This window comes from Cololabis saira, chromosome 10 (genome assembly GCF_033807715.1).
Source record: "Cololabis saira isolate AMF1-May2022 chromosome 10, fColSai1.1, whole genome shotgun sequence".
NCBI lineage: Eukaryota > Metazoa > Chordata > Actinopteri > Beloniformes > Belonidae > Cololabis > Cololabis saira.
Window position 1 is genome coordinate 4,637,108 of NC_084596.1, and position 13,045 is coordinate 4,650,152.

The 13,045-nt window shown below is 43.5% G+C and overlaps 1 protein-coding gene and 1 non-coding gene across 2 annotated transcripts; one reads left to right on the plus strand and one right to left on the minus strand.

Moving 5' to 3' along the window:
- Positions 1-353: 353 nt before the first annotated feature.
- On the minus strand, positions 354-3,103 carry LOC133452332 (natterin-3-like). The gene is made up of 2 exons (XM_061731581.1): positions 3,077-3,103; positions 354-1,885 (listed from the first exon to the last, which is right to left on the minus strand). The coding sequence occupies exons 1-2, from the start codon at positions 3,099-3,101 to the stop codon at positions 726-728; spliced, it is 1,185 nt and encodes a 394-aa protein (XP_061587565.1). The 5' UTR covers positions 3,102-3,103; the 3' UTR covers positions 354-725.
- Positions 3,104-11,631: 8,528 nt separating this feature from the next.
- trnat-agu (transfer RNA threonine (anticodon AGU)) lies at positions 11,632-11,705 on the plus strand. Its single transcript has one exon. It is a non-coding gene; the product is annotated as a tRNA-Thr (tRNA).
- Positions 11,706-13,045: the final 1,340 nt, after the last annotated feature.

Here is a 13,045-nt window from a genome sequence, read left to right on the forward strand (position 1 = left end):
ACATAGTAATCAACATAGTAATCAACATAGTAATCGCCATAGTAATTGCCATAGTAATCAACATAGTAATCAACATAGTAATCAACATAATAATCGCCATAGTAATCAACATAGTAATCAACATAGTAATCAACATAGTAATCAACATAATAATCGCCATAGTAATCAACATAGTAATCAACATAGTAATCAACATAGTAATCGCCATAGTAATCAACATAGTAATCAACATAGTAATCGCCATAGTAACCAACATAGTAATCAACATAGTAATCAACATAGTATTCTCCATAGTAATCAACATAGTAATTGCCATAGTAATCGCCATAGTAATCGCCATAGTAACCGTCATAGTAATCGCCATAGTAATCACCATAGTAACCACCATAGTAATCACCATAGTAACCGCCATAGTAAGCCGTTGGTTCCTCGTGACGAGTGTTTTTTTTGTCTGTTAACTTATACCCTAGCTTAGATTCATAGCCCTTTGTTTATTCCTCGTTAAAGAGTAATTTGTGTTTGCAACCAAATTATTTTATATAGACAGGTTTTGCCTCCATATGGAACGTTTTGTGTTTATTTGTTTCTTTTTATTAGTTATGTTTCCCTCCTCTTGGAGTGTTTATTGTTCTCTTTATAGTCAAAGTATAGTGTCTAGTTTTGTTCATAGCCATTTGTTTGTCACTCAGTCCGAGGTCTCCGGTGAATTCAATAAAAGCCTTTTGTTATCTCTTTTCTCCATCTGAGTCCTGCTTTGTGTCTCGGCCTGACTCTGGGAACCTCCCAGCAGAGCAAGGTCTGGTGTCAGCTACAGGTTCGCACCGGTCCACTACAGCCTGGATATCTCCAATCTTGTTGCTGTGAAACATCCCAGAGACGACTGTGGATTTGGTTTCCCTGTCTCTGTAGTAACGATTCACTCGTGCGGTGAAAGGGATGTTGCTCTTGTACATAACACCCAGCATCTGGACTCTGCAGTGGTGGTTTGCTGGGGTGGTGAGTGTTGTAGAAATGGTGTTGGAGGACTCGTCTTTTATGGTCTGTCCTCTGGAGAACTGGAACGTCATGTCAGCACTGACTTCAACTTTGCTGGAGAAAATCTTGGGCAGTCCTCCTGTGAAGGTGGACCTGACTCCAAACCCAAAGGAGCCGTTGATGTCCCACCTTCTCTCTTCTGTGGTCGACTTCGAGATAGTCACTGTCTCAGTGACTGGCCTGCATTCGTTGTTGATGATGGTGGAGGTATGCATGTTCTCCGGAGGATAATGAAATATTTCAGAATTGTTGGTCTGGTACTTGACTTCAAAGATGTGCTGGCTCTCAAACTCCTGGGTAATGGTTAGGACCTCGTAGTCTGTATATTGATATACAGAACCTATCCAAGGAAGAAGAAAAGCTCTGATTCTCTTGTCTACCATCCCGAGACCATACTTGTTCTTACCTACATAGATATCCTCAGTGGAGCAGGTTCTGACTGAAAATTCTGGCACTAAACCATATGAAGCTGACTTCCACTCAATGACTTCAAAGTTGTCTTCATTCACAAGAATCTCAAAGGAGGATGAGCGTTGCTCTTTCCCATCTTGAGGGTAGTTGCAGTAAGAACCCATGTCAGCGTTGTAGAAGCCGGCATGACACTTGTGTTTGCAGACAAAGTCAGTGCGTCTGGCATAGCTGTTCTCAATTGAGACCACTCCATTTGGAAGAGAACCGGTCCACTCCTTCCATTTCAGGTTGCTGTTGAAGTCGAAGGTGGAGGTCAGGCGACTCGCCTGCCGTTTCTGTCTGGACCGACGTGTCGACAGAAGATGATGGAGAGTCATCGCCAGTACATCAGCTTTTATTTCAGCAGCTGGTTCTGTCAGATCTCTGTTCACAGACGAGTCTGGAAGACACATGCAAAAAGATGCACATGCTGTAATCAAAGCGTTAAACACATTCAATTACAAAAATACACATCCATCCGAAGGGTATCTGTGACGGGGTTCCTGTTGTGCCATAAAAATGATGGCAAGCCGATTTGTTGGTGGTGGGTTTATTCTGTCCCTGCTTTCAAACTTGTGCTCATCAGTGCAAACCAACAAAAAACACTATTTACAAATATGTACAGGAGAGTATCCACTCTCAGGGTGATAGTCCAATTATTTCAATATCCTCTTTTCTTCACTTTTCACACCATCTCACTAGGGGAAATCATCAGCTCTCATGGGTTCTCCTACCGCTGCTATGCTGATGACACCCAGCTCTTCCTTTCCTTCCCACCTGGCAACACTTTCTGATGTCTCTTTATGGATGAAGGACCGTCAACTTCAGCTAAATCTGTCCAAAACTGAGTTTATTGTCTGTCCAGCCAGTCATTCCTTGCCTCCTCAGATAAGCAGCTAGGTTCCACCACACTTGTGCCCACATCTTCTGCCAGGAATCTCGGTGTCATGTTAGACAGCCACCTGACCTTTAATGACCATGTTGCCTCGGTTTCCTGGTCTTGCCGATTCGCTCTTTACATCATCAGGAAAATCAGACCCTACCTGACAGAACATACGACACAGCTCTTGGTTCAGGCTCTGGTCATATCACTTATTGACTACTGTAATTCCTTGTTGTTCGGCCTCCCTGCTGCTCAGTTAAACCTCTGTAGATTACCCACAATGCAGCATTATGTCTGATTTTCAACCAACCCAAGAGAGCTCATGTTGCTAATCTTCTGCACTAGCTTCCAGTTGCAGGATCAAGTTCAAAGCTCTGCTTCTGGCTACTAAACAATCACCCAAGTGGCTCCTGCCTACCTTCACTCTTTCATCCATTATTTCTACAACAATCTGAGTTGACCAAAGTGCTGTCCAGGCTAAAACCAGTCAAAATCCCAAAACAACAATGAAAAGAAACAAAACTATCAAGCAAAACAATACAAAATAAAAGTGTAAAAACAGAGCAAAGGTTGAGGAAAGTTTGAGTCCTGCTGATATCAGATCTCAGCGTGGATCATCAAATACCTCTAGACAGACCAGCACAATCACACGTGTCAGTCAGAGGAGATGTAAAAGCAAATACATTCATAATCCCACTTTTTTCTCACCCTCTTCCTGGATGGCACCCAGCATGGTGTCCGGGAGACTGACAGACAACAGAGGCAGCAGCAACAACACTGGCAGCTGTGAGGAACAAAGAAATAAACTATTGGGAGGTGAAAGCTACAGGTGGATCAGCATCTGTAGTCATGTGGACTGTGTTCTGCTGTAGTGAAGAGACACCTGAGACGCTGTTGACTGAGATCTATGTTCCCCCCTCACCTGTGGAACTGTGGGTAGTGAAGTATCAGATGGAGTTATAAAGTTGATTGTTATATAATTATATAGTTGGTTATTATATAGTTATATAGTTGGTTGTTATATAGATAAAAGTTGATTGTTATATAGTTGATTGTTATATAATTTATAAAGTTGACTCTTATGTAGTTATATAGTTGGTTGTTATATAGTTATATAGTTGATTCTTATATAGTTTTATACCACGGACTGTGTGAATACTCGATTCTGATTGGCTGCCAGGTGTAGGTTAGAACTTATAACCTACACTTGGAAAAACAAGTTTGGTCAAATTGCCTGATAACTTTAATATCATTGCGGTGAATCAACTGCCTGGTGGTAACCACGGCAACGGAGATTCAGAAAAGAAGAACCGGCTACCGCAGGGAGGCGACATGAGTGATTTTGTAATTTATTTTAATTTATTTGGTGAATTTAACTATTTTGATGACTGGGATGCAGAAGAGGTAAGAAAATGAAAGAAACCGGAGAAACGGCACAAGGAGGTGACGTAGCCTCTGGAGCACAGCTGTAGTCGTCTCTCTGATGCTGGGCTGGAAACTGGCCAGATCATGTCGGTGACGGGTCATCGCTATGAGAGCAGCCTGCAGGCTTACGGCGCTCCATCAGTACAGGAGGAGTGACGAATATGGAGCAACATTTTCTCATTTCCCAAAGCTCTGGCAAGCAGGGGCGAGGATCGCAAGCCACAAACTTTAAACGAACAAGCGGCTGCAGACGAGAGATTCAATAGTCGCTCAGTCGCTCAGCTGTGGCTTGTTATAAAACAAATGATTTCAACTGAAAACACTTTAAGCATGAATAACTGATTTAATATTTATGTTTTTTGGTAAGTGACCTTGGTATAAGTGGGATAATGCCCTTCGAGGTGTACATTATCATAAATATATGGACTTCGCGGAGGCAAACTGTCCGATGCAAAGCGGAGGACGGTTCACGTCTCCACGTCGTCCATATTTTAATGTTAATGGACACCTCATCGGGCATTATCCCTTACATATAGTTGATTCTTATATAGTTATATAGTTCATTCTTATATAGTTATATAGTTGATGTCACACAGTGGAGGGGTTGTCTTGCCTTGGGCCTTTTTGTCTTGTCATTCGTGTTTAATTTTGAAAGAAGTAACTCTCCTCTCGTTTCAGGTCACTTGCTCTTCCTCATGTGTCACCGGTCTGATTGCCCTCCCTGATTCCTGATTGTGTTCACCTCCTCCCCATTACCCTCATGTGTTCATGTAGTCTGTGTCTCCCCTTGTCTTGTGCCAGTGTGTTCGTCTTTGTTCATGTGCGTTCACCCCAGCCGTCTTCACAGTTTTGGATCACAGTTGTTGCCACAGTTACAGAGAGATTTTTTGTTGTATTATATCCTAGTGGAACTTTCTAGTTAATTTTTGCCTAGCCTTTTGTTTCCTCTATGTGGAGTGATTTTGAGTTTTGGTATTGATTAACCCTGAACTTCCTGAAGAAGTACGTCATAGAAAATATTTCATAGCCTGCTTTTTTTTCTCAGCCTTGGGATTAAACCAGAATTTCTATTAAAGACTCTGATACCTTGCATCTGTGTCCTGTGTATAAGCCTGTCCTGACAGTTGATTGTTATATACTTATATAGTTGATTGTTATATAGTTATATAGTGGATATATATCTTCTTGCCATATACCTGCACTTTTATCCTTCTTTTGCACAGGTTAAACTTTGTTGATATTTTAAAAGGCGTGAAGAACAAATTCAGTTTTATCTATATAGCGTCTATTACGATACAAGTTGTCTCCAAGATCTTTCTAGAGACCAGAACATGACCCCGATCAATTATTACATAATCAACAACAGATAAAAACTCCCCTTTAAGAGGGAAGAAACCTGGATCAGGACCTGGATCACAAGGGGGAGCGTCCTGCAGACCAGCCCGCTAAAGGAAGAAACAAATCTGAAGCCGATCAGTTCACTTCTTTTGTAGGTTTTTTTTTATTTCTAGCCACAACCATCCTGGTCTGTGTGAGATAAAGAAGCAGACCTACCATCATCATCCTGTTCTCCTGCTGATATCTGGTTCCAGGAACCTTTGTGGTGGTCCAGCATCCAAGGGTACTGGATCCTGTGATGCAGCTTTGAGCGAACCATCAGCTTTTATATTGTTTCTCTCTGTGACACTAACGAAGGTGGAGTTTTATGATGATGATCAGGTCAGGATGAATTCATGATGGACCACATGACCTCCATCTGTTACAGTTTGTTGAACAAACAAACATTTTCTGGAATCTTCAGGTGAGTTATCACACCACCTCTCCTCGTGTTCCTTCTCTGGTGGTTTCCATCGAGTTTCACTTCCTCATAAACAGTTACTGTAAGTTAAACAGTGATCACATTTAGCCTCAGGTGGTTCGGTTTGGTCCAATCCACGAATCTGTCCACCAGTTCCCTGTACTCCCCCTCCTCTCCCCCACGTATACACCCGGCAACAGCCATCATCCCAGGGTTTCTGTGGGTGGCATGAATCACTGTTGTACTGGAAGTCAGTGATGTATAAGGTGTACAGAAACTGAGAAAGAATGGCCCCCTGAGGACCTCCAGTATCACTAACCACCACATCAGACAGAACTAGTGTAGTCCCGATCGATCGGGCCCGATCACGTCATTTTCAAAACATCGGTCAAAAAAGTATCGGCACATATGTTACGGGTCCCAATGGTGAGGACTGTGGTGACAGATATGTTTACCTGTAAAAAGCAGGTGGAGTGTGGAGCAATTAAAGCATGATTTCATTTCTGAAGTGACCGAGGCAGGTGCACCTCCTTTACCGAACCCCGGAACCTCTGGAGCGACCACACCGTTCCGCCCCACTGCTTCCCAGTATAAAACGTTCTCCTTCACAACGGTTATTAGACATCAAAATTCCCCTTAACACAAAATCACTGTCTTCAACAGGTAGTACTCAAAACTCTCAAATAAAATCAAAACTCCCAAACGTACTTAGGAATGTTTGGTTCGTCACTTATGTCAGTTGTACTTGATTACAGCTATTCCCTTCTAACAAATGCATATGGGATAAAGAAACAGTGAATATGGAAACTGGACCAAAGGTGGACCTTGGACCAACGGTAAGTATGACTGTGAACACCACAGGTTAGTAGAAGGTACTGAGCAAGTATCCACTGCATTCACCATGGGCCTTGACTGGTACGTAGGATGACCTAGGGATGAGTAGGTAAGCATTTGGCCTGGCCGCCTCTGTCGAGTGGACCGCCTCAGTGAGGTTGGTGGACTGGACTGAGAGTCTGTTATCTGCTCCTCAGATAACAGACTCTTCTGCTCCTCTGCTCCTCACTACATCCGCACTGAGGGGATTCAGACTCGACATCTGACTGAGGTAGGTTCAGGGCTGCTGGACTGTCACTGCTCTCTAAGGCATCTTTGTGAGTCCCAACTTCATTCCCCAATTGCCACTCATCTTCACCTGTCTCCTCCACCACCACATCAGTCTCTTCCTTCTGACCCTCTTTCCCAACTTGACCTTCCCCGTGGAGCCCAGCCATACCTGGCAGGTCCTCAACAGTGTCTGCGGTCCCCATTACTGGCAATCGTCGCCCAGACTCATCATGACCTCCCAAACCCTGAACACGTCTTCCGTCGGACTGGATCCGCGTTTGCCTTACTGGTTCTCCCCTGCTCTGGCTAACCGCTAGCTTTTCAGGAGTAACTGCTGTTCTGGGTTCAATCCAGGTTTGTGGTATTCTTAGCCAATACCCATTACCTGAGTTATCATCTGAATCAGAGGTCTCCGCTTTTCCTATCTCTTTGTCACTGCCTGTCTGCGCGTTGGTTTTTAGGTTGGCTTAGTTAATGGTTGTGGGCACTCCACTGGCAAATCATTGACCAACAGGAGCAAGTTTCGGTGCAAGGTTCTAGTCCTCCCCTGGCCATTCCCCTCTGGATGGACGATGTACACTGGGTTATCTGAAGCTTGTTCTCTGACCAAATATATCCTGTTCTCCCAGTAAGAGCGCAATTTCCCAGGTCCGCCACACTCTCCTAGGTTCCTGACCAACACTCTATCCCCCGGTTTCAGTACTACTCCCCTCACCTTCTGATCATAGTACAACTTTCCCTTAGCACTAGCCGAGAGGCTATTTTTGTTTAGCCACCTGGTAGGCTTCTGTCATTCTTTTCTGCCATTTTTTCTGCCATCTTTTCTTTGTCTGTCAGGGTACGCAACATCTGCAGCAAAGTTCGGTTAAAGCGTTCTGCGGGGTTTCCTTTGGGGTGGTATGGGGATGTTCGAGAATGTCCAACCCCCAAGTTGTGTTGCAGCCTGGCTGCAACACAACGTCCTGAGAGGAACCAAAAGGACAGCCACCCTAGCGACTTCTTTCTGCTGGGCTACTCGTGTTCCCTCCCAAGCCGCGCTTACCACCTCCTGAAATAACTCTTCTGTGCACACTGACGTGAGGTCGCTAATATCAAGTGGAACACGGGACAGTGTGTCTGCATCTATGTTAAATTTCCAGGGTCTGTACTTTTTTTTTTTTTTTGTTTTTGTTTTTTTATTTACACCGGTCATGAAATCACTACACTGGCTTCCAGTGAGTCAAAGGATAGAGTTTAAAATCTTACTGCTGGTCTACAAAGCACTGAATGGTCTTGGACCAACATACATGGTTGATCTGTTAGTTCCCTATGAAGCTCCCAGACCCCTTAGGTCTTCTGGATCTGGTTTGTTGTGTGTCCCAAGAACCAGAACCAAGCAAGGTGAGGCAGCGTTCAGTTATTCTGCTCCTCACCGGTGGAACAAACTTCCTGTAGACCTGAGGTCTGCTCCAACTGTAGATCCTTTAAATCAGGCCTAAAAACATTACTGTTTACTCAAGCGTACCCCTAAATTAAACTTACCTGCTGTACTCTACTGCCCTTATTTTTAACAGCTCGTGCTTTTTATTATTAGGGCCCGAGCACCTTCAGTGCGAAGGCCCTATTGTATCTGTAGGAATTTTTCTTTTTTCTTTCTTTCTTTCTTTCTTTCTTCTGACGAAAGGAAGGCCTTTTTGCCCCCCTAAACATGCCCAAAAAGTCACCAAATTTTGCATGCAAGTCAGGCCTGGCGAAAAATTTGATATTTAATGGTTTACATTAATGGGCGTGGCGAAATGGCTCAACAGCGCCCCCCGGAAAACTTTGTGACTCAAGCCCCACAATACGGTTTGACGTACATGCACGAAAATCGCTACAGACCTGTATCAGTACACAACTTAAAGAAAAGTCTCTTGGCGACATGGTCGAAACCAAACAGGAAGTCAGCCATTTTGAATTAATCGTGTCACTTTGGCGCAATTTATGCCATTCCTTCGGCAGTTAATACGGCCCGAACCGTAACGTGCCCCCAAGTGTGTTATACATCAAAATATGCGTCTCCATCCTGCGACAACATGCATTACTTTTCTCTTTCAAAAGCGTTACCTTGGCGACGCTAGACGCCAAAAAGCGCGCCCACCCTTCATCTGGTTGGTTCAGACAGAAAAAACTTTGCGCCTCAAGCCCCATAATACGGTTTGACGTACATGAACGAAAATCGGTACACACCTGTATCATGTCGCAACTTAAAGAAAAGTCTCTTGGCTCCATGGCCGAAACCAAACAGGAAGTCGGCCATTTTGAACATTCTGAATTAATCGCGTAATTTTGGAGCAATATATGCCATTCCTTCGAGAATTAATACGGCCCGAACCGTATCGTGAACCCAGATGTGTTATACATCAAAATGTGCGTCTCCATCCTGCAACTACCCGCATTACTTTTCTCTTTCAAAAGTGTTACCGTGTCGACGCTAGACGCCAAAAACCGCGCCCCCCTTCATCTGATTGGTCCATATTTTTATAGTTCCCCAAAAGTCACCAAATTTTGCATGCAAGGCAGGCCTGGCGATAAATTTGATATTTCATGGTTTGTATGAATGGGCGTGGCAAAATGGCTCAACAGCGCCCCCCGGAAAACTTTGTGCCTCAAGCCCCACAATACGGTTTGACGTACATGCACGAAAATCGGTACACACCTGTATCATGTCGCAACTTAAAGAAAAGTCTCTTGGCGCCATGACCGAAACCGAACAGGAAGTCAGCCATTTTGAATTAATTGTGTAATTTTGGCGCAATTTATGCCATTCCTTCGGCAATTAATACGGCCCGAACCATAACGTGCACCCAGATGTGTTATACATCAAAATGTGCGTCTCCATCCTGCGACTACCGGCATTACTTTTCTCTTTCAAAAGTGTTACTGTGGCGACGCTAGACGCCAAAACGCGCGCCTCCCCTTCATCTGATTGGTCCATATTTGATAGTTCTCCAAAAGTCACCAAATTTTGCATGCAAGCCAGGCCTGGCGATTAATTTCATGGTTTGCATTAATGGGTGTGGCCTAACGGCTCAACAGCGCCCCCTAGAATACTTTTCTCTGCCATAACTTTTGAAAGGTTTGACATAGAGAGTCGTGGGTGGTGTCATGGGACTCGGTATTGAGTCCTTGACCATAATTGGTGAAAATTAGCCCCGCCCCTTCTTCTGATTGGTTGTCCCTATTTCCTGCTATAACATTTGAATGTTTTGACATAGAGAGTCGTGGGTGGTGTCATGGGACTCGGTATTGAGTCCTTGACCTTTATTGGGCTGAATTAGCCCCGCCCCTTCTTCTGATTGGTCGTCCCTTTTTTCTGCTATAACTTTTGAATGGTTTGACATAGGAAGTCGTGGGTGGTGTCATTTCTGATATGCTTATGGGGGACGGTGGCCGTGAGTGCGAGGGCCCGTTCATCGCTGCTTGCAGCTTTAATTTTACTTCTTTTCTTATCATCTTATTCAATCATATTTGTTATTTACTGTCTAATTATGTCAAATTATTTACTGTCTAATTATGCCTTGCCACTTTTAATGTCAATGTAAAGCACTTTGAATTACCTTGTGTTGAATTGTGCTATACAAATAAATTTGCCTTGCCTTGCCTTGCCTTACTTGTCTGCACACATATTAATGGTTAATACCATGCTGGTAAGTACCTAAGGCATATATATGTGCATTGTTAATATATTTATCTCATTAATATATTTACATATATATATGCATACATACGCATACACATACATATATATACACATACAAACCCAGTTTTTTTTTGGGGGGGGGGCGCATGTCGAGCACTGGAGATCTGAAAAAAAAAACAGAACAGACACGAAACAGGCATGGAACCGGCAGAAACACAAGCAGTAACCGTCCCAGGTCCCGAGGCCCCGAGGTGTGTGTGTGTGTGTGTGTGTGTGTGTGTGTGTGTGTGTGTGTGTGTGTGTGTGTGTGTGTGTGTGTGTGTGTGTGTGTGTGTGTGTGTGTGTGTGTGTGTGTGTGTGTGTGTGGCTCACGTCACGTCATGTGGACATATAGCCAAGATGGCGGACCACGTCACATCACGTGAACCAAAGGGAAAATGGCAGACAACGTTACTTAGACCAAAAGTAAAATGGCGAAACAACGCCACGTGAGCCTAACAAAATGGCGGAACATTTCACAACCAAACAAAATGGTGAGATAACGTCACGTGGATCTACCTTACATGTGATGGGCTGAGACAAAGGAAAAGATGGCTGACCAAGTCACGTGGTGACTGGGTCACGCGCTGTTTAACTACGGGGAAGGTTTCTCTACCCCGGTCTCTCTATCCTCCCATGCAGCAGGACCTCTGCCACCTGGTCAAAAACAATCATCTAAAAGTGTCTGTAATGTGAGGTTTCATCAGTGTTTCAGAGTAAACCAGTTTTCTGTCTGGACTCCTCTGGACACCCAGACAGTTGAAGGACAACATGTGACTAAACTTGTGATTTGTATTTTCTAGTTTTACACAATTGTAGATGCTCACGAATTTGCTATTTCAGACGTGTCCATTTTTTAGGAGTTGGTGCAGTTAGAAGCCAACTACCTGGTGATGATGTCACCTACTCTCATCCACTTGGCATTATGAGAGCATTTAGCAGGAAAACCACAACTGCCTATGGTGTGTGGAAGAGTCATTTTTATCTTATTGACCATTGTTCATATGTATCAGTCATGCATATCCAAAACAGATACACTCCCCCGTCGGGGAATCTAACCCCAGTCTTTTGCGTGACAGGCAGAGATACTGTCCACTATACTAATGATGACATGTGTTAAATTTTGTTATAGAAAGTACTCAATGGCCAAAGGAAATCCTGGATTGCTCCAAATGCTCCAAGATGAGAGATTTTCAACTTCAGAGTGTAGAGTTCACCTTCTGGATTGCAGATGGAGGTTCTGTGGCTTAGTTGGTCAAAGCACCTGTCTAGTAAACAGGACATCCTGGGTTCAAATCCCAGCAGAGCCTTTAAACTCAAATGTCTTGAGATGCCTGAAATATCACATATCTCTCACTGCTGGTTCTGGCAGTATTTCTCACATGCTTGCTTAATTATAGCAGAGTACTTTGTCGAAAGTACTCCTGCTCTTAGTGAATGTGGATGCTCTCTGTTTTGTCATTCTATTGGAGAACTTCTATTCTCTCCTTATTTTTGTAATAACCGGAGGGTAGCTAAACCAAATTTTCCTCTAAAGAGTCATCGACAGCTGCCCGACGTGGCTGAGGGGATAAGCTCTGCGACCAACACTTAGACTCTAACACTGGGAGAGCTAAATCGCAGGCTGGCAGTGGTTTTTGAACTCATTGGCAAGATGGAAAAAACCTTCCAATGTACGATTTGTTGCTGCCATTCTTTCATTTGTCTCTGTGTATGCCCGGAAATGTACACTTCAAAGGTGCCGCAGGATAGGCCGTCTTCCATAATGTTTCCAAAGCTGCCCCGGCTCATGCATTATGTTTGTCTTTCATGGGACCTCTTTTATTCATTCTCTTCCTTCCTCATATCTCATTTGAAGCAAATGCCCTTACCTGTCGACAGGGGCGGCACACCTCCGTAAACTCTTCTTCCAACCTCACACTGTGTTCACTGACATAACTGCGGAAACCGAGCACATATCTAAAGCTGGGTACAAGTACCCTTTCAAGCTGTGATCGTGTAGTGGTGAGTACTCTGCGTTGTCGCTGCAGCAACCCTGGTTCGAGTCCGGGTCACAGCACCCCTGTGGCAGCAAGAGTGCTTCTCAAATTTTTGGAAAAAGAAAGAAAAGGTGCCACGGACCCCACTAGGGCAGGGATATTCAATTGGCGGCCCGCGGGCCACATGCGGCCCGCCAGGAGCTTTTATGTGGCCCCTGGTCATATTTCAAAAAAGGGGGTGTTTGTTGATTTTTTTTTTTTTTTTTTTTTTTTTTTTTTTTTTAAAATAATATTTTTAGAACTGGCTACTATGGACTAAAATGCTTGTGCTCAATGCTTAATATAATATTCAAATAAGGAAATCTTGGTGGAAAGTGGTGCTTTGTCATTATGGTGTGTTTTATTAAAAGTAGGTCAATATCAACTTCATTAAGTTTGCACAATGCATGGTTTCAAAATGAACTTGCATTTAAAATAATATTTCTTTATCTTAATATTATATTTAACATTCACAATTACTAAATCTGGAGACAATTAATACATAATTCATATGTAAACTAGATATATTCAAATGTATAATACAAATGTATTATATTTACATAAGTCTTCGTCTTTGAGTGCAAAATACATTTTGAAAACCCCCACATTTTCAAATTGTGCGGCCCTCTCCA